At 44.5% G+C, this 27,666-nt stretch overlaps 1 protein-coding gene across 1 annotated transcript; it reads right to left on the bottom strand.

The window, feature by feature from the left end:
• Positions 1-579: 579 nt before the first annotated feature.
• On the bottom strand, positions 580-24,217 carry LOC118564006 (protein asteroid homolog 1-like). The gene is made up of 6 exons (XM_036140688.1): positions 24,106-24,217; positions 23,122-23,211; positions 4,833-6,075; positions 1,166-1,373; positions 915-1,083; positions 580-805 (listed from the first exon to the last, which is right to left on the bottom strand). The coding sequence occupies exons 3-6, from the start codon at positions 6,036-6,038 to the stop codon at positions 580-582; spliced, it is 1,809 nt and encodes a 602-aa protein (XP_035996581.1). The 5' UTR covers positions 6,039-6,075; positions 23,122-23,211; positions 24,106-24,217.
• Positions 24,218-27,666: the final 3,449 nt, after the last annotated feature.

Here is a 27,666-nt window from a genome sequence, read left to right as displayed (position 1 = left end):
TTTTCATGATAAAAAGATAAAAAGCCACAAATATAAACTTCTCTACATAATCTTTGTTCTCCAACAAAGATTCATGGAGAAGCTGAAGCTCCTGACTGTTTACCAAGAGGAGGAGGTCGTCCTGATAGCCCAAAATAAACCAAAGCTGTAATCTGGATTCACACAAAACACCCGGATAAGAAACCGATAATAAGCAGATAATCAACAAGAAAATCCTGGACTAGAAAATAAATTGATAATCAGAGAATAAACACAAAATAAACTGCTAATGAACCCATAATAAAGGGAAATAAACCGATCATATTCATGATGAAGAACATAACAGCCTGAGACACAAAGCTGTTTTTCAGACAACAGACTAATCCCACCTGAAGGAGTCACAGCTGCATCATGTGTGCAGAAAGAGCCGCTAAATGTGAAATAAATGCCTTTATTAAAGGACTGATTGTTGGGTTTAAAACAGAGAAAAGGTTTTTGCTTAAAGCAGGGGTTAAAAACAGCCGTTAAACATAAGAGGACGAAGGTCTCCTCTGATGTGGACCAACATCTGGAGAACATCTGGAGAACATCTGCTGTCTCTCACCGTTGTTTCTTGTCGCTGCTTTCAGGGGCTTTTTGCTTCTTTTTCTTCCTCTTCTGTGTTTGCCATTCTTCGGCTCCAGCTAACTGAGAACCCGTAATCCTCAGTGAGGTCTCCAGGAGAGCGCTGTGTTCCTCATCCAGCAGGTTCCTCAGCTCTGAGAACATGTTGGTGTTTCCCTCCAGAACCTTCTGCAGCTGGTGGAGCAGAGGTCCACAGTAGAGCCTGAAACACAGAAACATCAGTCAGCTAAAGATCGTTTTGTCTCCTGAAGACAGTCAGGACAGCTGGGGGGTCTCATGTCAGAGCTGAAGCTGTGACCTGCTGGGTTTACCGGTAACACAGAGGTTCTGGCAGAGGGAACCTCAGCAGCTGGTTCAGGTGGAGGCTCTGCCTCATGCAGTTCTGCCACTGGCTGAATGCATGAGCAACACCGAGCTTCAGGCAGCTTACAGGCTGGTTTCCAGGCAGCAGACCATCAATCCTGACCTTGAAGCTCAGGTCTGGAGAACAAACATGGACACATATCAGCTGCTGATGGTCCTTCAGAGCCTTCAGGTGAGATCCAGGTGTGCTGAGACTCACCTGCACCATCTTCTCCATACACAAACCCCAGGAGCAGCGCCTGGAGACAGGACTCGTTTAACGCGTCTGGGTGGTTCTGTTGGCGGTACTGAAACCAGAACCGGGTCACACAGAGCGGCAGTTTCAGGCGGTCTGGAACGTTTTCAGTGTCTGAGGTGGAACATCTCAGAGCTTCATACAAGACGCGTTGACGCAGATCCTCAGGAGCCTGAACAGAAATGAGGTTCATGATCGTTTTATTGAATCTGAGACCTGAGACGGTTTTTAGGTAGGACAGCCTGCCTGACACGGTTAGAACAAACTATTCAGCCACAAAAGACAAGGCTGGTAGCAGATGGAAAAACTGTTGTTGTGGCGTGAGGTTCTGGTTCTGATGGAGGGCAGCCTGATCTGGTTCTGATCCTGATGGACTGCAGCCTGTTCTGGTTCTGATGGAGCGCAGCCTGTTCTGGTTCTGGTTCTGATGGACCGCAGCCTGTTCTGGTTCTGGTTCTGAAATAGTCTGTGACGGGGCTGAAGGGATCAGCCACAATCTTCCTGCACGCCTCAGAGTCCTGGAGGCTACAGGTCCTGGAGAGATGGAAGATTGCAGCCAATCAGCTTCTCTGCAGACCTGATGACACGCTGCAGTCTGCTCTGGTTCTGATGGAGCGCAGCCTGTTCTGGTTCTGGTTCTGATGGACTGCAGCGTGTTCTGGTTCTGGTTCTGATGGACTGCAGCGTGTTCTGGTTCTGGTTCTGATGGACTGCAGTCTGCTCTGGTCCTTAGCGGTGGCACCAGCGTACCAGATGGTGATGGAGGAGGTGAGGATGGACTCAATGATGGAGGAGGAGAACTGCACCATCATTGTCCTTGGCAGGTTGAAGTTCTTCTGCTGCCTTCTTCAGGAAGTCCATCCTCTGCTGGGCTTTCTTGGTGAGGGAGTTGATGTTCAGCTCCCACTTTAGGTCCTGGGAGATGATAGTTCCCAGGAAGCAGAAAGACTCCACAGTGTCCATGGTGGAGTCACAGAGGGTGATGGGGGTAGCTGGGGCTGAGTTCTTCCTGAAGTCCACAACCATCTCCACTGTTTTTACAGCGTTGAGCTCCAGGTTGTTCTCCTGCACCAGGTCACCAGATGGTCAGCCTCCCACCTGTAGGCGCACTCGTCACCATCAGAGATGAGTCCCATGAGAGTGGTGTCATCAGGAACTTCAGGAGCTTGATGACTGATGACTGGAGGTGCAGCTGTTGGTGTACAGGGAGAAGAGCAGAGGAGAAAGAACACAGCCCTGGGAGGAACCAGTGCTGATGAGCTGGGAGTCAGAGTCATGTTTTCCCAGCTTCACCTGCTGCTTCCTGTCAGACAGGAAGTCTGTGATCCACCTGCTGCTTCCTGTCAGACAGGAAGTCTGTGATCCACCTGCTGCTTCCTGTCAGACAGGAAGTCTGTGATCCACCTGCTGCTTCCTGTCAGACAGGAAGTCTGTGATCCACCTGCTGCTTCCTGTCAGACAGGAAGTCTGTGATCCACCTGCTGCTTCCTGTCAGACAGGAAGTCTGTGATCCACCTGCTGCTTCCTGTCAGACAGGAAGTCTGTGATCCACCTGCTGCTTCCTGTCAGACAGGAAGTCTGTGCTCCACCTGCAGGTGGAGTCGGGCACATTCAGCTGGGAGAGCTTCTCCTGAAGCAGAGCTGGGATGATGGTGTTGAAGGCAGAGCTGAAATCCACAAACAGGATCTTGGCGTAGGTTCCTGCAGAGTCCAGGTGATGGAGGATGTGGTGAAGGGCCAGGCTGACAGCGTCGTCTGCAGACCTGTTGGCTCTGTAGGCAAACTGTAGGGGGTCCAGGAGGGGATCTGTGATTTCTTTAAGGCACAGGTGTCAAACTCAAGGCCCGCGGGCCGAATCCGGCCCGTCAAGGTAAATTATCCGGCCCTCAGGAGCCAAAAAAAAAAGGCATATCATGTCATAAAGTAGAGGCATATATCCTTTTAAAGTGTATAAAGTGGCTAAAACTGTGCCTCCTATAAGTGTAACTCTCCCCAAAATCAACTTTTTTTGCAGAAAAACTGTATAAACTGGGCCTAAGGGTGCTACTTTTATGTTACTGTGCATTTTTTATACTTCTGTGTGAACTGAAATGAAATTATGTAATGAAAAGTATCGTCTATACACGTGCAACCGGCCCTTTTAATGACTTCATGACGCGAAAGTGGCCCCATATAGAAATGAGTTTTACACCCCTGCTTTAAGGTGTGAAAGCACAAGGCGCTCAAAGGACTTCATAACCACAGAGGTCAGAGCGACGGGTCTAAAGTCATTAAGTCCTCTGGTCCTTGGCTTCTTGGGAACAGGGATGATGGTGGAAGATTTGAAGCAGGCTGGCACGTGACATGTCACCAGTGAGGTGTTAAAAATGTCTGTGAACACTGGAGACAGCTGATCAGCACAGTGCTTCAGGGTGGATGGAGAGAGTCTGGTCCAGCAGCTTTAGGGGGTTCTGTCTTCTGAAGAGTTTGTTACAGCAGATGAGGAGAAGTCCCTGTTTCTGCCCAGCATCAGTTTCAGTTCTTGTAGTTTGTTGGACAGATAATGCACGGTGGACAGGATTATACCCGGTAGCGGTGAGCGGAGTCCGCGTTGGCGATGATGCATCAGCGCGTTTCCCTCTTCTCCGGCGTTTCGCTGTGTTTGCAAAGGTGAGCGCACTTTTGACCAGAATGTCCAAAATTTCCAGCGTAGGGAGAAGAAAAGTAGGGAATAAATCCTCTGGAATACACGTACATCTGACGATGCTTTTCCTTCATTCACCCTGAGTGAATGTAGCCATTGCCAGGAGGAATCAATGTCATCATGTGGTATCCACCATTTACTGGCTGTTTCGACCCTGAACCACAACAGCCTCCCGGTGGTGGGTCGGCAGTGATGGCCGAGTCACTGCCCATCTCCTCCTCCTGGCTTCCAGCTAACCTCCTCCCTCCTACTCCATAACCAGCAGGAGACTTTTTCCGCTGCCTCCCCCATCCTGCGAGCTGCAACCTTTCTTTCCCTCCCTCCCAGCCCAATGGCTGTGAACATTCTCCATACCGACTGATGTTCATCTCATGAACATCAGGGTGTTGTAGTCCTGATGTTCATGAGATCTTCTCGGGTGTAAGAGATCCTAGTATCATCGCAAAAGCCAGAGTTAAATAGTAAAACAAAGCAAAAAAGAGCGCACCAACACACCGTGGCTGCCGTCCGCGGCTCCATGATGATGTCATGGTGAAGACCATGAAGACCATCTGAAGACCGTTTGTGGACTAATTGCATGTTTGTCCACGGTTACATAAAGGCAGTCTGCCTGCATGGTGAGGCTCTACGGTGTTTGCTGCAGACATCTGCCGTCTGATAGAGGAAGCTTTTCCTTCTAAAGGGGATTAATGCCAAAGAGGGAGAACAATTTAGACGCTTTATTGCTGGACTGGACCCATACCTTCAGCTGTGAAGTCATAACCAGGCTGTTTAAACGCTGGAGGCTGCTCATCAAGCTAGTAAGGTCTTCACCGGTGTTCCATGCTGCCTCACCTGGGTTACCTGCTCAGCTGGTAACCCAGGTGAGGAGCCATCAGATGGTTTTACCGTAAACTCAACACAGACTTAAGTAAAAAACTTATCTGACTAAACCTTTAACATTTTTACCTCGTTCAGATGTGCCAGCTCCAGCTTCTGCAGGTCCTCGGCTGTCCCAGCTGGTAACTCAGGAGTGACTACTTGATCAATTATCTGGGTCCCGTTCCTGTCATATTCCCTGCATGGCTGCTTTCCTATCAACAGTCCGTAGAAGAACTCTCGGAGACGGAGAGAAGCTGCATAGCTGCTGGGCTTAGAAAAGTCCTCCACCAGTGGAGTCAACGTCATCGACCTGTAGGTCACCACGGATGTGACGAAGGAGGTCAGACTTCCTGCTTGAACTGCAGTGATGACCCATGCTGGCAGATCGGGACGAGGTGGCTCCTGGTCCACGTTGTATTTTAGAGTTGACTCCAGGAAAGGTCTGATGTCCTCCTCACTGGTTTTACCAACCAGCTGTAGAGCTGCTCTCACAGCCTCCTCATTTGTCTTCCCCCTGAGACCTGCTAGAAAATGGAGGATGGCTGGCTGATGAACTACAGGCTGCTGGGTTTCAGGCTGCTGGGGTTCAGGATATCGTTTAATAAACTCTCCCCTGTCCTCTAATCGTGAGTAATCATTTCCTGATATTGCAGCAAAGAGAGCCATGTGGTTACGGTCAACATTGAAATGCTCACAGAAGGCTGAGATCTTGTAGCGTTGGGCAGGAATGCCTCCTTTCTCAACTTTGTTCCACTGAAATTCATCAATTAAAAGGAAGCCTTCTGGCAAATCAAAGATGTAGAAATCAGAGTCATTGGACAGAACCGGACATTTCTTCTCATTGGCGTAGCGAACAACTGTCTGGTCTGCCTCTCCGAGGCACTGCTCCATCTCTATCTTCTCCTCCTGAAGGATCTGGATGAAGATGTCTTTGACCAGAGGAGGTAAGATGTTCTCCCATCTTTGGGCCTTGGTCTCAGAAATTCTTTTTGCTTTTTGAATTTTATCTTGCATTCGATTTTTGATGGTGTCTTCCTTCCCAGGTTCTGAGCCTCCATCCAGAACCACCAGCGGTGTGATCTTACACTTCTTCAGGTTGTTGAAGAAGCTCAAGACCAACTCTCTGAACGCAGAGTAATCTCCTCCATGTTGCTGGTCCAGCTTTGGGTCAGAGTTAAAATACAGAGAATAGTAGAGGTTCGGACCATCGATGATGACCCAGCTGTTCCTGAACACAAAACGTTCCAAAGCCTTTGACTCTTTAACCAAGTCTTTCATCCTGCTAACACCCATGATCTCTGAAGGTCGCTGAATGTTTGGATTCTTCTCTCTGCCAGAAACACATAAAGGAGACAGTTTAACACTTGGCACCGTCCCGGACCAGCAGCTCCTGGGTCCTGTTGAAGGTTATTTTACATCTGAACCGACCTGTCAGCTGTTCTAGTTTCATCTGATCAAATATTGCTGCTGTCCTGAGATCAGCCTTTGTTACAGCTTCTCTTGGGTCACTAAGGATGAAAACCTGGGGCTGAAGGAGCGTCTCCAGTGCAGGTCCATTATTAAACTGTTGTTAGGATATCAACAAGGTCAAGTGGAACGAGCTGTTTATCCCAGAACTGCATGGCACACTTAGATGGCACTGACCCAAAAGATTGGCACATATCTATCAGATACCACCCTGGAGGTGACACAGCTTCCCTGCTGATGTCACAGTTTGGATGTGTACCGCCCTTGTATGGGTGTGACCCGAGATCCCTTTATAATGTTTGTGTGATGAGCACTCGAGGCCTTCCTGCCGATCAGGGGCCCATCAGCGCTGGTGTGACTGTAACTATTTCTCTGTCTTTACGTAGATAAAATATAACTAAAAGCATACTTGTCTGTTTTATGCGTCCTACATTCAAGGTAGTAAAGTAAGTGGGGGTCGCCTGACTGGGTAAAACGAACTGGGTCCACCGAGGGTGCTTCACCGTAGTCACGGCACGGTGAAACAGTAACAAAATTGGTGTTTCCACCCGGACCCAAAAGGCGGCATACCACCTTCCGTTTTCCGGCCAGGACGTCATTCCGGAAGAAAAACACACAGCGTGCGGCCGCATAAAAGGTAAGGAGATTTCATTCATCTCCTAGTGTCTTTTTCTTCCTGGAGGGCCGACTTTTTGTACTCCTAAAGGCAGAGAGAAAGGTTTGAGGATAATTGTTTGCAAACGTGTCGATAAGAATTTGGGATTTGCGTGCGGTCACAGAGGTGAGAGTCCGGGAATCCTTGGCCAGGGTTCCGAAAATACTGTGCACCTTGAGAATTTAGGGTTTAAAAGGTCCCCTTGTTAGGCACAGAGGAAAATACGTGTTCCTCTGTGCGTAGCATAAAAGCGGCCATTCTGACAGACACGCCTGTACGCGTGGCTTCTTAAACATCGTGTAGCCTAGAAAATGTGGGTTTAGAGCTCCCTTATTTTCCGCGAGGACGAACCTAAAAATCTTCGTCTTTGCGGTAATATAAAAGCAGCCTTTTTCGAAAAACGAGCGCGTATGAGACTGAGAACACGCGTGGCTTCTTAAACATCGTGTAGCCTAGAAATTGTGGGTTTAGAGCTCCCTTATTTTCCGCGAGGACGAACATAAAAATCTTCGTCTTTGCGGTAATATAAAAGCAGCCTTTTTCGAAAAACGAGCGCGTATGAGATTGAGACCGGAGGTACCTACAGAGTTAACTAAAGATTGGCCAGAGAGAGAGTGTGAGTGTGTGTGTGTGTGTGAGACACGTTATTGTCATTGAGCCGTGGAAGTGAAGTGAAGGGTAAGGGCCTTCTCATCCTGAGTACACTGGCTCATTGAAACTGCCGTGTAAAAACACAATAATAAGGCATATAGGAACATAATAAGTTTTGGTGTCTGAGAGATAAAAAATAAGCTCTCATTGGACCGGGGTCAGGACGCTGTCCCAGCAGGTTGGCCAAGACGTGTGAGTGCTGGAATGGCTGAGAATCAGGCAGAAAATGAGCTCCAGGGGGGTTCTTTAGGAACACTGCTGGAGACAGGAAAAAGGAGCATAATGGCAAGCTTCCCACATAAAGATGCTGAAAACCATTTAAAACAATTTGAGGAGTGGTGTGAAAAAATGAGGAGAGACGGGGTTTTTGGTGATACAGAAGGGTCACCACCAGAGCCCCAAATGTGCACTTACTATTTGCAAATTTTAAAAAATAGACTAGCCCAAGCACAAGTAGAAACGGGTGATGCAGCATGTGCTTCTCAGGCCTCGACAAACAACAAGAGAGTGAAAATCTGCAGGGGGTTAAGGGAATCATCTTCTTTCAAACAAGAAGGTAAGTACACAACTATGCAAAACAATCTGCATGGTGATAAGGGAGAACTGTTATCCAAGGCCAGGAGTGTGGTGACTTCATCAGACCCTTCGGTGCAGGTGCCTGGTATGGTGTTATGTGGGGGACAGATAAGCTGTGACGTAAGACCCAGATGTAACCTGCATTCTAGCGAAACTGATCTTTCTTTACCTGCAACAAAACAAAGTGTGCAACTGCCATTGTTTCAGACTCACAGTGCTACAGGACAGGTGAATGCAGCTGTTTACAGCCCTCTTTCATGTGCTGACAACGTTCATCTGAGGCACATGTTCCCTGATCCCAGAAAAGGGGCGCACCTTTGGATCCAAGCATTCGTGGAGACTTTAAGCGGGTATGTATTGGCTATTGGTGATGTGAGGACTGGCTTATCAGCATACCTGGAACCACAAGAGGTACATGCGGTTGAAGTTTCTGCTGGAACTGACGTACTAGGAACAGCTGCTCCTCTGGCCCCGGTGGCACGGCAACTTTGGAGCACACTGAGGGCGTTTTATCCGGTAAGTACGGATTCTGCCCTTTTAAACGACACTACACGTTGTGCAGGGGAGTCGGCTTCAGCATATGTGAACAGAATGTTGATGGTATGGGAAAACCACACAGGCTCTTGCCCGTTATCAGTCACGCTGCAGCAACTCTTTAAACAAGCAATGTTAAAGGGCCAGGTACAGGATGTTAAGCAGAACATGTATAGAATGGTTGCGAGTTATGATATGCCTTTAGATCAATGGATGGCAGCTTTGGTTCATCAGCTGGATATAGATGATAAAAACATGAAGCAACTTAGCAGTGATATACAGAACTTAAAACAACAACTCGTAGCTGAAGAGCTACAACAGCTGAGAGACAATCAAAGTAAAAGGAGGAGGAGGAAGAAGAATGTTGCAAAAGCTCAGATGGTTATGGCCCCGACACCTGTGTTTGGTTCAGACCAGTTTGTGGGATCCCTCCCTCCAGAAGTACCATTTCAGATGTATCAGAGTCCTCCATGGGGACAAATTCCCAGCAGAGATACACAGCAGTACAGAAATCATAGAAAGGGACCAACCAAAGGTTATGATGTGCCCTTGTGCTGGACGTGTGGTTACCCAGGGCATTTTGAAAGAAGCTGCCCTAACCGTCGTTAGGATCTGACCAGCCCTTCCTCCCTGTCAGAAGTAAAGGCCTGCGTGTGTTTGTTTGTCTGAATGTCGTCAGTTTCTATGTATCTGTATGTATGTAACTGTATGTAACTGTACGTATGTATGTGTCGTTTGTAACTAAACGTTCTTCTGTGTGAATTAATTAATTCGGTTAAAAATTATTGTTCATGGTTTCAAGATGATCATTTGTTTTGGGAGAACTGCAGCTCCGTAATTCAAATGACATTTTAAGCATGGACTAGGTTAACAAAAAGGTAAAAGTAAAAGAGAGATTTAAATAACAAAGTTTTTTTAACATTAAATATCTGGCCAAATTAAGTTGTTACACTGAGATATGCTAACGTGTCTTAAACAGAAAATATCCCAGGGCTGTAGGAAATACTTGGGACTGGGGATAAAGTTTTTTTTGTTGTTTGGAGCTTAAATATGCAATATACAGCAACCAGAGGCGTTAGGGCTGTATTCAGTTATGCTATTAGATTGCGTTTGGCTTGTGTTCGTCAATGAATTCATGACAGCTGAAATAATAACAGAGTAAAAGCTTTTATATTGTAATTTTGGAACATTAATAAAATGGCAAACAGCATATGGGGAGCATATGGGAGAATGTTTGGGAGAAATGGAACCGGATGGGATATGTTTAATGGGAGATTTTTAACTAAGGATTTTACAGCTGCCTAAAAAGAAGAATTTAAGAGCATTAAGATATACATGAGTTTTGATTTAAATAGATGAGACAAACTGTGCTTTAAACAAACTGTATGGGACTAAATATGGTTGCTTTTCTAAGGGTTCTGTATTAATTTATTTTATTTCTTTTTACTGGGGATTTGAATGCAGCTAATGAGAAATTTAGAGAAGTGTCAAGATATCACAAGGCCACATTAAGCATGTCATCGGTTACAAAAGCATCTGATGTTATTAGTTATGCTGAGCAGAGGCAAGCCTCAGAGGGTCAGTTTAACCTGAAGCAGGACAAAAGATATGATAAACAAATCTGACCACGATGTAAACATCTGAATGTTATGGCAAGGCTGGGTCTGTGTGTTCTGGCCTAGGGGCACGAAAACTATGTCAGAGGGAAAAAATAAAATAAAGCCAGCTTTTGAAGGGATTCTACTTCTAATCTCTTTGTTTTTGGGTAGCCTTCTCAATATGCTTACGGGAAAACACTTATCATTTACAGAAAAACACTAGAAGCTCAAAAAACTAAAAGAGAAAATCATTGATTAAAGTTTCACCCTTGACCAATTTAGATTGAAAAGTTATATATGAATAAAAGTATTACTAACAGCAAATACACATGGTCAAAGGACCAGAAGGATATCAAAAAGTACGTCAAAAACCTATGTCATATTGTAATAGACATAATTGTGCTCCTTGGAAGACAATTTTGTTTGTTTTTGTTTGTTAATTTCTTTTGTTTTTTGTTTTCTTTCTGTTGGGGGGTTCTGAACGGAGTTCAGGGGAAAGGTGAGGAATAGATCTAATTTCCCAGGATCAGCAGAACAACATCACGTTAAAGTGACACTAAGGGGACCAGGGTTTTAACTACATGCTATTAACACTCTTGTTTTTCTCTGAGTTATTGCTTTCAGAATAAAGGAGACGCCACCTTTCTGCCAACGGGGGGCTCTGAGGAGACAGTGCGGTAAGGAGTTATAATCAGATTTGGACACTAAATTATACTTAGTTTTGACTGAGGAGATCTTCCGGCAGGAAAGGTGGTGTCTTAAAATTGTTTGTTGCTTTCTGCTATTAACAGCTCTATCTTTCTGCTTCTTTTTCTTTGCAAAGAAACCTGGTCAATATGATAGGGATGTGCTAACATAGAGATTTAGTCTCATTTTAGACATTCTCAGATGCGAGAGAATACAGAAACAGTGCCGCAGTGCCATGGGGGCTGATCCTTGGGACAAGGAGAAAAAGGTGATGTACTTGACTCCTGCCTAATCCAGTTTTTGATCAAATTTTGGACAAAAAATCAGTAATTTTTGCAGAAGCTGCATAGAGGTTTAGTAGGGAATGTGATGCTACAAAGTTAAGAGAAATGTTTTTAATGAACTTATACAAAGAGGTTGAACTGTCTGTAAAATATTTTGCTTGGATAAATTTTTAAGGGATCAAGATCTGGGGTAAAGGTGAAAAACTTCAAGAATAATTTTGTTTCAGAGGGAACGATGTGGTTGATTTTGTTTTGAGACAGTTTTCTTGTAATTTTTGTTTTGATTTTTTCTTTTCAACTTATTTACACTACACTACGGATGAAGATAGACAATTCTTTTATTAGACAATTTGATTTTGGACAAAATCCATATTGGCAAAATGCTGGCAGAATTCCTTGTGGTTTCAGACACAACGGTTGGAGAAAGAAGATTCATGGACAATGCTCGTCCTGGAACGATGTTGTGGTACTGAACTGAGACATGAGGACTGAAAATGGACAACTAATTGCGGGGGCAAAGACAGAGGCATCGGATAACCTTCAATGGACCGCAACACGAAACAAAGATGAGTTGGCAGACACCCCTTCTGCATTTCACATCAGATTTTCCTGCACATAATTAAAACACAAAACACACATTAGAAACATACACATTGGCGGATGCGATTAGAAAAAAACTTTCAGATTAAAAGCAATCAAGATTATTATTAAACCCCTAGGATGTTAATTCTTTCAGGTCAGAGCTGTTATTAGCGAGCGATAAGAGGGTCAAACGCATTCGGACAAGTGGTACTGGTCTGGAAACAAAGCTGGTAGAGATTTTGGGCCGCTGATAAGAAGGATTTTCTTTTACTTTTCTAACAAGGTTTTTATTTAAATCATTTAAAATACATATAAATATGTTTTGGAATTTTATTAACCCCACAAGGGGTTTTGAAGTAGATTCAAAGAGGCACCTTTAAGATACAATAAGCTTCATAAAATACATCATGCATGAGAGGAAATAGGGGGGAACCGCTAAAAGACATCCATTTTGCACCAAAATATTAAGTTACGGGATGGGAGCATAGAGCAGCTTAAGTAATTATGCTAAACCTAAAAGGCTTGACAACTTATATTGGGGATTACATAGAGGGGCCGTTTAAACGTAAAAGGAAAGTGGATAAGAACAATGTATGCTATTACATCAATGGGCGATAATTATGATCATGACAAAACTAGTGGGCGAAAAAGTTAAAGTAGGCATTACAGCAACAGTTAATAGCATAACCGACTGAACGAACGAGTGAGCAAGCTAATTTTTCAATATAAGCAGAATAACTGCAGGTTTAGAATAATGCCTTATTCTAATAAATAACTTGGGTAAATTAGGATTAAAGCACCAATGTAAATAGTTTGGAATTGTACGCAGTTACCTAAAAGGTGTGAGGAGACTTAAAAACTATCTGTTTAAACACAAAATAGCACAATAGTTGTTCTTTAACTAAATGTTAAAACATCCAGAAGAAAAGAACACATAAACATAGTTTAGCCATCTATTAACCTAGTGGTCTTTTAGACCAGGATAATCTAACGATCGTCCTCTTGTACATGCAGAAAAGTAATGAGGTCAATTAGATTAGTTGGACATTTGGAATCTGGTCAGGACAGCAGAAGCACTCCTGGACACAAGATGAGGATAACAGCTCCAACATGATATCAATGCATGAAGGTTGGCTCTGAGGAACATCAGAGCTGCAATGGCATCAGACAGTGACACTACTGCTGTGATAAAGAAAATCTTGAAAAGAACTATGCATGACTGCTTTGCTTCACAGGTGATAGAATTCAACTACAAGGTTTCATGAACATGACATGGAGAGGTTGGCGTTCAGGAAACGCACCTAAAACACACTCTTGGACTCTTTGGGGTAAATGGGCTCTAAAGGGGGACACTTAACAGGAGATAAACTGAAAGCCTGGGCTTACGACGAGAGACATTTCAGACAGGGGGTGTGGACACCCAGGAATTGCTGCTGTGGTTTGAAAATGTAAAAGATTTGTCGCAGGTGGTGGAGTGTTTCGATGTCCCAGGCGCTTGGAACCAGGTTGAACAAAGGAGACGACGTCGTGTTCCCACAGGGATTACCTATAACCTAACACTGACAGTGAACATTTTTGTTTTTGGGTTTGCTGGGGTTGCCAAAAGGAGCATCGGAGATGACTTTCTCTATCCTGACCAGGTTCACACTTAAAATGCAAAGAACAAAATTATAGAGGCCAAAACAAATACGGACATAGATAAGTGTTTATACAAAGAATTCCACTATTCGTCAATTTAAGGTGCAGATACTAAGGCTAAACAAAGAATTAGAAGAAGGGCAAAACTTAAAGCCGATCATTTACCAACGGGTGGTCAATATTTAAGAGGGTTTAAAGGAACTGCACAATTTCTTCAATAATCACAACAGACAGTGATTGATGAAACAAAAAAGCAAATTCTAAAATGGGAATTTTTAATCTGCTGGGACAAGACGGTGCAAACATAAAATAAGGATTTATAGATCACTGGGTGATATAAGATCACAAAGGTAATAATAATAAATGTATGAGAATGTAAGAAAATCACTCGGAGTAATGTCTGCTTAAGGTTTTTCAAGGATAAACTAAACACATGAGAACAAGAACTAGATACTTGTTAAAGGGTTGATTTACTTGGGGATAAAATTATGCTTGGAAGTATTATCTATTAAACTAATGTTGGAGGACTGAAAAGGGTTTAAGGTCTGATAAAAATCTATCTAGAGCAGTGTGGAGCAGTTAAATGTTCAGGGGGAGATGATGTTAAAAGAAAAAACTATGAGTTACTGCTCACAGCATACTACAGGTTAAAGGTTTGTTTCACACAAGATTTAAACAGGGGGACGCAAGATACAACCAGGATTGTTAACGAAAGCTGTCTGTTAAAACAGAAGCACGGTTGGTTTGATGTACGTCAAGCTGAAACAGATTCACAGAACTACTTCCTGTCTCCGCCCTGGGCTACACCCACTTCCTGAATAGCAACCAATCACAACTCCGTGTGGGCGAGGGGCATGCACACACTTCCTTTCTCTTAGCTGAGCTTTTCAAAATAAGACAAGAAGTACATAGGGCTGCTTCTTATTAATATCACAACATTATTCTGCAAATATATATAGTGGAACTTTCTTTTACAAACTTAAGGGTTTTTCTGTTGGACTTTTTAGAAAAATGTGAAGTATTTTGGAGCTGGTTCAGTAAGAAGTTTCTGAAAGGTTTTAATACAATTCCTTGTGTGCTAGATAAATTGAGATGAACCGTGTCACAGTAGCCATGAAACATATGATGATAAATTTCTATTGCAGAGATCTTTTCAACTGTTGGACAATTGTAAGGTGAGACACACATGGGAAAGAATTATAGAGAAATGCTGCTGCAGATAACGTTGAACTTTCAGATTTCTCTTTTATATAAGGGTAATGCAAGATCTAATGATTACAGTAAAGGAGGTTAAGCTAAGAGCACAATAATTGTGAACGGAAATATCTGGATGTGAAAGTGTTTGAAGAAGGTAAATGAAAGAAGGATTGGGAGTCTTGATAAGAACACTAATTACACCTTGTTTCTGTTATCCAACAGTAAACAAGGCCTGGTGTCTGCCAACCATCTCAACAGAGCATTTTACTGGGGATAAAATGCTTATTGCCTGAAAAAGGACAGGACACTCATTACCATCCAACTAAATTGTTTTTGTCCATGCGGAGGAACCAAGAAGAGGACTGGGGATGAAGAAGCCAGTGAACTCTGATTCCTTATTCTTCAACGGGAGGAGTTGCCTGAAGAGACCCTAAGCGCGATTAGATTATTTTCTGCCTTGTGCCTGAATGGCCTGAAGGCTTCATTAACTTTGCGTTATTGACGTACAGACACTTTTTATATCACAAAACTGATTTTTTCCTTTCTCTTCTCCACTGACTTCCATCACCATGTTTGATCTTATGTGTTATGATGTTTATACTGTGATGTTGCATTATGATGATCGCTATGGCTTTATGACTAAGAATGGAAACTCTCTGTTACAGACACACACACCAAGACCTACAGTTCTTGCAATCTTTTTGCTTTGTTATATAGAAAACCAGGATCTGATGGCTATCACAGATCCATAAATTACTTGGTAAGCTTAATTTTTAGATTCAATACAGGGTGTCTTCTCGCTCAGATTGGCCCAGAGTGGGACTCCCCTAGACTGGGCTCTATCGGGTTTTTTACCATTTCTTAGAGAGATGGGGTTTTCCTGCTTAAGGCTCAGCCTGCCCTCTGATGCCCCCTACTGGTACTCTTGGATTTGTGAGGTGTGAAGGTGATGGATCGTTGTCCATAGGAATGGAGAGTGGAGGACCGAGTAGGAGGTTTCTTGGGGTGGGGGTAGAGTAGACGAATTTGGCCTTGATTAAGGTACACCTTTAGCTTATATAGTCTAAAGTAAACTTAAAATAATGTGCGCATAGGAACCTAAAACAGGCCTAGCTTGAATAGTTGAACCCTAAATTGTAGATAAAATGCTTGGACTGTGGGCTTGAGTAAAAAAGGCTGAATTATGAAGTATTCATGCTGATTGATGCTAAGATGTTTCCATTGTGGTTTGTCCGGCCCTTTTCTTGGAACTGTTTTCGTTGTGATGTGCCTTTGGGGCACACCAACAGGGGGGGCTAACGGACAACTGGACTGTTTTTACAAAGTGCTTTTCAGTCACACCAGCAGAGATTGTGTGACCCCAGAGACTGAACCGCACTATCGACTGCCATGGAGATCACAGATGGATGGACTCTGGAAGCCGGAAGCTGACGTGCGTGGATTGCTTGGACTGGACGGAATGACCGACTGTTCTGGGAGAGAGACAGACTGAGAGCTGTCGTTCCACTGGTTGATCATCTTTGGTGATGTGCCATAATGACACATCATCAGGGGGACTGTTAGGATATCAACAAGGTCAAGTGGAACGAGCTGTTTATCCCAGAACTGCATGGCACACTTAGATGGCACTGACCCAAAAGATTGGCACATATCTATCAGATACCACCCCAGAGGTGACACAGCTTCCCTGCTGATGTCACAGTTTGGATGTGTACCGCCCTTGTATGGGTGTGTCCCGAGATCCCTTTATAATGTTTGTGTGATGAGCACTCGAGGCCTTCCTGCCGATCAGGGGCCCATCAGCGCTGGTGTGACTGTAACTATTTCTCTGTCTTTACGTAGATAAAATATAACTAAAAGCATACTTGTCTGTTTTATGCGTCCTACATTCAAGGTAATAAGTAAGTGGGGGTCGCCTGACTGGGTAAAACGAACTGGGTCCACCGAGGGTGCTTCACCGTAGTCACGGCACGGTGAAACAGTAACACTGTAATCACTCTGTCAGAACCTTTCATCAGATTTATTTTGTCTCACAGAAACCAAGAGGACTACGCTAGTATAAATGAGTCAATTCGCTCCAAATATTTAAATTTCCACATTCCCAGATCTTTGGGAGGAGGAGGAGGAGTAGCAACCATCTTTCAGTCTGATTTATTAATTAGTCCAAGGCCAATTAATAACTACAGTTCTTTGGAACATTTAACCCCCAGTTTCTCTCATCCAAACTGCAAAGCAATAAAACCTCTTCTGATTGTTGTTTTGTATCGTCCACCAGGCCCTTACACTCAGTTTTTGGATAAGCTGTCAGACTTCTTATCTGATTTGGTGATAAATACTGATAAGGTTATTATAGTGGGTGATTTTAACATCCATGTTGACACAGAATGTGATAACCTTAGTGTAGCCTTTAAAACTATCCTAGATTCAATTGGTTTTGCTCAAAATGTGCATGAACCGACGCACTCTTGGCTCCATACTTTAGACCTTGTGCTGACATATGGCATTGATTATGAAGAATTAACAGTATTTCCTCACAACCTTGTCCTATCTGACCATTTTTAATAACATTTGAGTTTAATCTGAGTTCTCCACCCCCAAAAGAGGGTTCCATTATAGTAGATCTTTATCGGATATTGCTGCATCAAACTTTAAAGAGTCTGTCCCCCTCTTAATATCCTCCGTATTGCAGAAATGTTGTTTCTTCCCATTCACAAATCGATACCTTTGCTAACAATGTGACTTCCTCATTGCGTTCTGCATTAGACAATGTAGCTCCCTTGAAAAAGAAGGTGATTATTCACAGGAAGCTGGCTCCTTGGTTTAATTCAGAGCTGCGTTCCTTGAAGCACAATGTTAGGAAATTGGAGAGAAAATGGCGCCCTACACACCAAGAGGAATCCTACCTAATCTGGAGGGACAGTCTATTGTTGTATAACAAGATCCTTCGTAGAGTTAGAGCAGCATATTTTTCATCATTAATTGAGGAGAATAAGAATAATCCTAGATTTCTCTTCAGTACAGTTGCCAAACTTACACAGAGTCACATCTCTGTTGATCCATCCATTCCCTTAGCTCTTAGCAGTAATGACTTTATGGGATTCTTCACAAATAAAATTGATTCCATTAAAAATAAAATAATTGGCATCCTCCCAAACATGATTAACTCATCCTCAGTAAGTGAGGCAGCATTGGAGGAATCTTTAGAACCTGCGCAGTGTCTGAACTGTTTAGAAGCAGTAGAGCTTTCTGAGCTATCTAAAATTTTAGCTTCATCTAAACCTTCTACCTGTATGTTAGACCCAATGCCAACCAAGTTGTTTAAGGAGGTATTCCCATTGATCAGTGGCCCTATTTTAGACATGATTAATCTATCCTTAGTAAATGGATATGTACCACAGGTTTTTAAAGTAGCTGTTATTAAACCTTTACTTAAGAAACCAGCTCTTGATCAAGATGAGTTAGTAAACTACAGACCTATATCTAATCTTCTTTTCTTATCTAAAATTCTCGAGAAAGTAGTTGCTAATCAACTATGTGAACATTTACAAAGTAATGACCTACTTGAGGAGTTTCAGTCAGGCTTCAGAGCTCATCATAGCACTGAAACAGCTCTGGTGAAGGTCACTAATGATATTCTCATGGCCTCAGATAATGGACTTGTGTCTGTACTTGTCCTGTTAGATCTCAGTGCTGCATTTGATACAGTTGATCACAATATTCTCCTACAAAGACTTGAGCATACTGTAGGGATTAAGGGGAAAGCATTAGGCTGGTTTAAATCTTATCTGTCGGACAGATTCCAGTTTGTCCATGTTAATAATAAATCTAAATATATTTATCCATAAATCCTGATGAATCCAATCAGTTACTTTGACTGCAGTCATGTCTTGATGACATCAAAAGCTGGATGACTTTAAATTTCCTGCACTTAAATTCTGACAAGACAGAAGTTGTAATCTTTGGGCCAGAGTCCTCAAAAAATAAACTTCTTAATCAATCACTTAATCTGGATGGCATTAACTTGGCCTCTGGTAATAAAGTAAAAAACCTTGGTGTTATTTTTGACCAAGACATGTCATTTAAATCCCATATTAAACAGGTTTCCAGAGTTTCCTTTTTTCACCTCAGGAATATCGCCAAAATTAGAAACATTCTGTCCAGGAGTGATGCTGAAAAACTAGTCCATGCATTTGTTACTTCAAGGCTGGACTATTGTAATTCTTTACTATCAGGAAGTCCACAAAATGCAGTTCAAAGTCTTCAGCTGATCCAAAATGCTGCAGCAAGAGTTCTGATGAAAATCAACAAGCGGGATCATATTTCTCCTGTTTTAGCTTCCCTTCATTGGCTTCCTGTTAAATCAAGAATAGAATTTAAAATTCTCCTTCTAACGTATAAAGCCCTTAATAATCAAGCTCAATGTTAAGGACGCCTACACCTCCGCCCCCCTCCCCCCACTCGGACGCTCTGATCACAACCTCGTGTTCCTGCTCCCCCATTACACTCCACTGGTGAGGAGGACAATAGCGCAGAAGAAGTCAGTGAAAGTTTGGTCAGACGAAGCCAGTGAGAGACTGAGGGATTGTTTGAGATCCACAGACTGGAGCATGTTCCAAAGCTCTCATGGTGATTAACAGCCTGACTGAATGCATCACTGATTATATGAACTTCTGTGGGGAGAGCATTGTGCCCACACGACGGCTATGATGCTTTCCAAACAACCCCCCTGGGTGACCCCTGAGCTGAAAGTCCTCCTGAATCAGAAGAAGAGGGCTTTCTACTCAGGAGACAGAGAGGAGCAGCGTAGAGCTCAGAAGGAGCTCCAGTGGAGGATCAGGGCAGCAAAGAAGGATTATGGGAAGAACCACCCACCCTGTGGAAGACCTTCTGTGTGGTACCAGTTCCCAAAACACCGCATGCCAGGGAACCGGCCCACTTCAGACCAGTCACCCTGACCTCCCACCTGATGAAGACCATGGAGCGCCTCATCCTAGCTCACCTGCGCACCGTGGTCAGCCCCACCCTGGACCCACTGCAGTTTGCCTACCGGCCAAACATCGGAGTAGAGGACGCCATCATCTACCTGCTGCAGCTCACCCACCTGGAGACCACCGGGAGTGCTGTGAGAGTCATGTTCTTTGACTTCTCCAGCGCTTTCAACACCATCAGACCGGTGCTGCTGAGGGAGAAGCTGGAGGACGCTGGGGTGGACAAACATCTGGACTGGACCATCGACTACCTCACTGACCATCGACTACCTCACTGACCATGGACTACCTCACTGACCATAGACTACCTCACTGACCATCGACTACCTCATTGACCATGGACTACCTCACTGACCACGGACTACCTCACTGACCACGGACAACCTCACTGACCATCGACTACCTCACTGACCATCGACTACCTCACTGACCATAGACTACCTCACTGACCATCGACTACCTCACTGACCATAGACTACCTCACTGACCACGGACTACCTCACTGACCATGGACTACCTCATTGACCATGGACTACCTCACTGACCACGGACAACCTCACTGACCATCGACTACCTCACTGACCATCGACTACCTCACTGACCATAGACTACCTCACTGACCATCGACTACCTCACTGACCATAGACTACCTCACTGACCACGGACTACCTCACTGACCATGGACTACCTCACTGACCATAGACTACCTCACTGACCATGGACTACCTCACTGACCATCGACTACCTCACTGACCATAGACTACCTCACTGACCACGGACTACCTAACTGACCATCGACTACCTCACTGACCATAGACTACCTCACTGACCATAGACTACCTCACTGACCATCGACTACCTCACTGACCATAGACTACCTCACTGACCACGGACTACCTCACTGACCACGGACTACCTCACTGACCACGGACAACCTCACTGACCATAGACTACCTCACTGACCATCGACTGCCTCACTGACCATAGACTACCTCACTGACCATCGACTACCTCACTGACCATAGACTACCTCACTGACCATCGACTACCTCACTGACCATAGACTACCTCACTGACCATCGACTACCTCATTGACCATGGACTACCTCACTGACCACGGACTACCTCACTGACCACGGACTACCTCACTGACCATGGACTACCTCATTGACCATGGACTACCTGACTGACCACGGACAACCTCACTGACCATCGACTACCTCACTGACCATCGACTACCTCACTGACCATAGACTACCTCACTGACCATCGACTACCTCACTGACCATAGACTACCTCACTGACCACGGACTACCTCACTGACCATGGACTACCTCACTGACCATAGACTACCTCACTGACCATGGACTACCTCACTGACCATCGACTACCTCACTGACCATAGACTACCTCACTGACCACGGACTACCTAACTGACCATCGACTACCTCACTGACCATAGACTACCTCACTGACCATAGACTACCTCACTGACCATCGACTACCTCACTGACCATAGACTACCTCACTGACCACGGACTACCTCACTGACCACGGACTACCTCACTGACCACGGACAACCTCACTGACCATAGACTACCTCACTGACCATCGACTGCCTCACTGACCATAGACTACCTCACTGACCATCGACTACCTCACTGACCACGGACTACCTCACTGACCATAGACTACCTCACTGACCATCGACTACCTCACTCACCATAGACTACCTCACTGACCATGGACTACCTCACTGACCATGGACTACCTCACTGACCATCGACTACCTCACTGACCATAGACTACCTCACTGACCATAGACTACCTCACTAACCGCCCTCAGCACGTGCGGCTGCACGGCTGTCAGTCAGAGGTGGCACTCTGCAGCACCGGGGCCCCCAGGGCACCGTTCTGTCTCCGTTTCTCTTCACCCTCTACACCTCGGACTTCATCTACAACACGGAACGCTGCCACCTTCAGAAGTTCTCTGACAACTCGGCCATTGTGGGCTGTGTGTCTGAGGGGAACGAGCTGGAGTACCGGTCGGTCATCATGGACTTGTGGACTGGTGTGAGAAGAACCATCTGTGCTTAAACACCAGTAAGACCAAGGAGATGGTGATCGACTTCAGGAGAAGACCCCCACCTCACTCACCTGTGAACGTCCAGGGGCAGGACATAGAAACTGTGGAGAGTTTCAGATACCTGGGTGTTCACGTCAACAATAAACTGGACTGGACTCATAACACCGACGCTCTGTATAAGAAGGACCAGAGCCTCCTCCACCTCCTGAGGAAGCTGAGGTCCTTTGGAGTGAGCAGACCTCTGCTTAAGACCTTCTATGACTCTGTGGTGGCCTCAGCCCTCCTCTACGCTGTCGTCTGCTGGGCTCCAGGCAGCACAGAGCGGGAAAGAAAGAGGCTGAATAAGCTGGTGAGGAAGGCCACTTCTGTCCTGGGCTGCCCTCTGGACTCTGTGGAGGAAGTAGCTGAGAGGAGGGTGTTGTCCAAGTTCACATCCATCATGGACAACACCTTCCACCCCCTGCACCAGACTGTAGAGGAGCTGAGCAGCTCCTTTAGTGCCAGACTAAAACATCCTGTCTGTAAAAAGGAGCGTTACCGCAGGTCATTTATTCCTGCTGCTACCAGATTATACAATGCTGCACTGTAACTGTAACCACAACTGTAACCACAACTGTAACTATAGCTGTAACTGTAATAACCAACATGCAATAACTAATGAGGAATTCTATTTAATACACTCTGCAATAATCCTGAAAGAAGTGACTTCTGCTGCTATTACACCTGAATATATATCAATACACATGTATATAAGTCACCGTGAATGTACTTAAGACATCTTCTGCCTTATTTCTATTTTGTATCTTTATTTTTATTTTCTTATCTACTTCTTTATGATTCACTGTATAAATGAGGACACACTGTATATACCTGATGCACCTTGTCCTACTTTTGGCATCTTCTTCTGATTACTGATTACTGAGCCGATGTGACATGTGAATTTCTCCAATGTGAGATCAATAAAGCCTATCTTATTTTATCTTAATCCCAGTTTTTTTTTTAACACATGAGCTGACCGATGGAGGAAAACATTCCAGCTTGGCTGTAAACTTCTTCCTGGAGTTAAATGTGTGAAGAGTGAACCTGTCGGTGCGCATGACCCGCCTACGGCAGCCTTTACTTTGTCTCATTCAAACAGCCATTCTGCTGAATGATGATTTTTTTTATTTATTAAACTGTAACCACTCTGCCAGAACCGAGGCAACCGGACCTTCGCTCCGTAGATGTTTCCACACCATGACCTCCCTGTTCTCCTTGAACAAAGTTCTGCTGTTGTTGACCCGGATGCCTGAGAACGACGCAGGGTTCTTTCAATGTGGGTTTTATTGTTTGTTATTCCAACACTTAACTTTAATAATTGTTTTATCTTTTACTGTCTCACGCTTTGTGATGGTTTGTCTGTGAAAGCAGAGGAACAAATAAACCTTACTCACCTTATTCTGCAGATAAAGCTGGTGATGTTCCTCCTCTGGGTTCTCCAGAATAACAGCAACTTCACTGTTTGTTGACAACTTAATGAAGTTCTGTGACGCAGAAACCAAATGGGCCAATCAGAGTTCAGCAGATTATTCTCTGAGCAGAGGAGGAGGCCAACACCGTTTGGTCACATGGTTCCTGAGAAACTGAAACTTACGAAGCAACAGTTTCACCATAAACAAAGAACAGCAGCTTCAGGTTCATATCCTGCAGCTCTGACCTGGTCAGACCCAGTACATTCACCTGGATCCCCCCACAGAACCATGCTGGTCCAGGTCTTTGTTCTGATCTGCAGAGCTCATATATCAGAGCTCTAATTACCCCGTATGTTCCTAACAGAGCACTTCGTTCTCAGACTGCAGGTCTCAACCTGCTGGGTTTCCTTAGACGTTCTGTTAGCTGTGACATCATCCAGGGAAGACAGATCACCCGCTATTACCATCTACTGTAGAACAGATTACTGGGTCAATGTGAGCTTCTGAGCTTTCTGTGTCTCTGCTCTGTCTTCTCTAACATAGAAAGTACTCCTGGGTCAATGTGAGCTTCTGAGCTTTCTGTGTCTCTGCTCTGTCTTCTCTAAGCCCCAGTGGGTGGAGGCAGATGAGCGTTCACACTGAGCCTGGTTCTGGTTCTGCTGGAGGTTCTCCTCCCTGTTAAAGGGGAGTTTTCCTCTCCACTGTCGCTTCATGCTTGCTCAGTATGAGGGATTGCTGCAAAGCCATCAGCAATGCAGACGACTCTCCCTGTGGCTCTACGCTTCTCCAGGAGTGAATGCTGCTTGTCGGGACTTTGAAGCAATCAACTGGTTCCCTTATATAGGAAATTTTTGACCAATCTGCATAATATGATTGATTTTGACTTTGTAAAGTGCCTTGAGATGACATGTTTCATGAATTGGCGCTATATAAATAAAATTGAATTGAATTAAATTGAATCTTTACCTTCCCAGAAAGCAACGTCTTTCACTCTCAGCCACCGTGGCGCTGCTGCTGCTGCTGCTGCTCGGAGGCTCCACGGCACCATCCAACCCAGACAGCCCGTTTTGAGCCAAACTGCGAATGCAGAGCCGAGCCCTGATAACACAGCTCGCCAGTCCGCCATGCTGTTAACGCTGAAGATGTACAGTAGGTTTAGGTGTTTGAGGCACGCTGGTGGGTGTAAATGTACTTAAGATAAGATAAGATAAGATAGTCTTTATTGATCTCACAATGGAGAAATTCACTCGTCACATCGGCTCATACAAGAAGGTGCAGAGTAGGGAAGGTGCATTCAGTTATATACAGTGAATCTTCATATCTACAATGGATCAAAAGAATACCAAAAAAAAAAAATACAAAAAAGGAAATAGGAATGTAAATGTCTCATTTACATTCTTAGTGGTCTATATATATATATATATATATATATATATATATATATATATATATATATATATATATATATATAAACATATCTATATACTTAAATATATACATATATCTATGCGCCTACTTACATATGCACCTACACGTATGTACGTGCATATACATTGTATACATTTGTACATACATACATACATGTGGGCTGACTTATGTTCAAGTGTTGATAGCAGCAGAAGTCACATCATCAGGATTATTGCACGGGTTGTAGGACAGTGTATTAAATAGATTATTGCACATTAATTATTACAGTTATAATTACAGTTACAGTGCAGCATTGTAAAATCTGATAGCAGCGGGAATGAATGACCTGCGGTAGCGCTCCTTTTTACAGACAGGATGTCTAAGTCTGGCACTAAAGGAGCTGCTCAGCTCCTCTACAGTCTGGTGCAGGGGGTGGAAGGTGTTGTCCATGATGGATGTGAACTTGGACAACACCCTCCTCTCAGCCACTTCCTCCACAGAGTCCAGAGGGCAGCCCAGGACAGAAGTGGCCTTCCTCACCAGCTTATTCAGCCTCTTTCTGTCCCGCTCTGCACTGCCAGGGGCCCAGCAGACGACAGCGTAGAGGAGGGCTGAGGCCACCACAGAGTCATAGAAGGTCTTAAGCAGAGGTCTGCTCACTCCAAAGGACCTCAGCCTCCTCAGGAGGTGGAGGAGGCTCTGGCCCTTCTTATACAGAGCGTCAGTGTTATGAGTCCAGTCCAGTTTATTATTGACGTGAACACCCAGGTATCTGAAACTCTCCACAGTTTCTATGTCCTGCCCCTGGATGTTCACAGGTGAGTGAGGTGGGGATCTTCTCCTGAAGTCCATCACCATCTCCTTGGTCTTACTGGTGTTTAAGCACAGATGGTTTTTCTCACACCAGTCCACAAAGGCCATGATGACCGACCGGTACTTCAGCTCGTTCCCTTCAGACACACAGCCCACAATGGCCGAGTCATCAGAGAACTTCCGAAGGTGGCAGCTGTCCGTGTTGTAGGTGAAGTCCGAGGTGTAGAGGGTGAAGAGAAACGGAGACAGAACGGTGCCCTGGGGGGCCCCGGTGCTGCAGAGTGCCACCTCTGACTGACAGCCGTGCAGCCGCACGTACTGAGGGCGGTCAGTGAGGTAGTCCATGGTCCAGTCAGCCAGATGTTTGTCCACTCCAGCGTCCTCCAGCTTCCCCCTCAGTAGCACCGGTCTGATGGTGTTGAAAGCGCTGGAGAAGTCAAAGAACATGACTCTCACAGCGCTCCCGGTGGTCCCGGTGGTACTTGGTGGTGGCAGCTTTTGACATGATGACACTGTAGTTGTTCTCTGAGGGTTTTATTATCAGGCAACGTGCGGTCGGTGACCGGTGGCTCAACAGGCGCCCAAAGAACACCAGGTTCTGAAATTATAATCAAATTCTCCTCTGAGAATAAGCTGAACTTTAGCTTCAGCTTATTTATTTGTGTTGTTTTCGAGCGTAAAGACAGTTGTTGATGTTTGAGAAAATGTTTGTTTTCCGGCCCCAGCTCTAGGCATTAAGGTCTAGTCCACGCGTAGCAGGGGTATCTGGGTAAACTGAAACATTTTTATGGGTTTATCACTTTCATCCACACATAAAGAATGTTTTACTTGCCTAAAAAACAAATGATTATAAAAAACCCAGCCAAAGTGGAGATTTATAAAACCTGTGTGTTTGAGCTGTGAGTACAGGGCAAGATGGAGATTTAGGGTCCGGCGCATCATGCCACTGATGTCACATATGAGCTGCCATGGTTCCAGTCTCAGCCACAGTGGAGTAAAACATAATAATAATAACCAGGCCTGCCACGTGGTACGTACTGTCCTAACCATAACAGTTAATGTTACGAATCTCAGATTCCTATGTTCATCACAGCCCCCGCAGTGGTCGTCGAAAGTTGTCATGCTAAGCCAATGGAGCCTGTCCCTGACCTGTAGTAACCTCTGGCCAGCACAGCTCCGTTGTCATGGAAACTCACTCACAGCTGCAGCCCTCTGTCTAATTCCTCATTACCTTTATCAAGTGGGGGACTGAGTGGATTGTGTGATTTTGGTGTCTCTGGAGTAGTTCTGCAGCATGTAGGGGCAAAAAGGGGTTAAATATGGATGTTTGACACCTTGTAACTTGGAGATGCTTTATCCGACATGGTCCAGATTTATTGTGGAGCTTTCTCTGTAAAGGCAGAACAATCCTGGCTAAGCAGAAGTTAGTAGGACCTTCCTAGGGCTACTTCCAGTTAGCAACATGCTAACCGTTAGCTGCTAACATGGTTGTGTTCAATATCACCGGTGCGATGGTACTCTGTTAGTTTGGTTGAAATCCTGTACTGGGAAGTGCCTCAAAAATGGAGAAAATACTAAAAGTCACCGAAGCTCACCAAAGTTAATGGGTCAGATCGGCCTCCTTTAGCAACTAAGCCTCACCAAATCTGGGCCCAGAACTCAACATTTGACCAAAATGGTGTGTAGTGCCATTTCCCACAGGTGGGTGGTGGTGTATAGGCCGGGTGGGTCATCTCTGGGCATCCTGCCAGGTCCTGTTGGAGTCAGAGGCCCAATAGGAAAACTATGTGAAATCCAAAAAGTGACAGAAAGGTGAGAGATGCGTGATAATCACCGGAAAATTTGACAAAAGTTAAGAAGTGATTTTGCGAATCTCAGATTCCTACTGATAGAATTATTCTTACTATTTCCTACATATTTTATGTTATTTACTATTTTATTTATGTACATTGCATTTATCATATATATTTACTCTTTACTACTAAGAAGTTTTAAGGTTTTAGATCTCTCTCTTATTGTTGCAGAAGGCCTGCAGAAAGCAGAGAAATATGTTGTGACTATAATAAGTGTTTTTATGAACTGTATTCAGCCATCTGGACTGCTTATGCATAACTGTACTGTGTCAACTGCTTGGTTTTATCTCGAAGGTCACAGTTGTTTTTCTTATCCCTAGCCCTTAGATTCACAATGGAACCAGGGATTCCTTTTCCTAATAAATAGAGAGAAGGGGACGGATTTGCTTCAGATCGAATTTGGAGATCTGTATTAAGCATCTTCGTTCGATCTCCTTGCAAGATGATTTGAAAA

This window comes from Fundulus heteroclitus, chromosome 8 (assembly GCF_011125445.2).
Source record: "Fundulus heteroclitus isolate FHET01 chromosome 8, MU-UCD_Fhet_4.1, whole genome shotgun sequence".
NCBI lineage: Eukaryota > Metazoa > Chordata > Actinopteri > Cyprinodontiformes > Fundulidae > Fundulus > Fundulus heteroclitus.
This window is presented reverse-complemented; position numbering and strand designations above follow the sequence as displayed.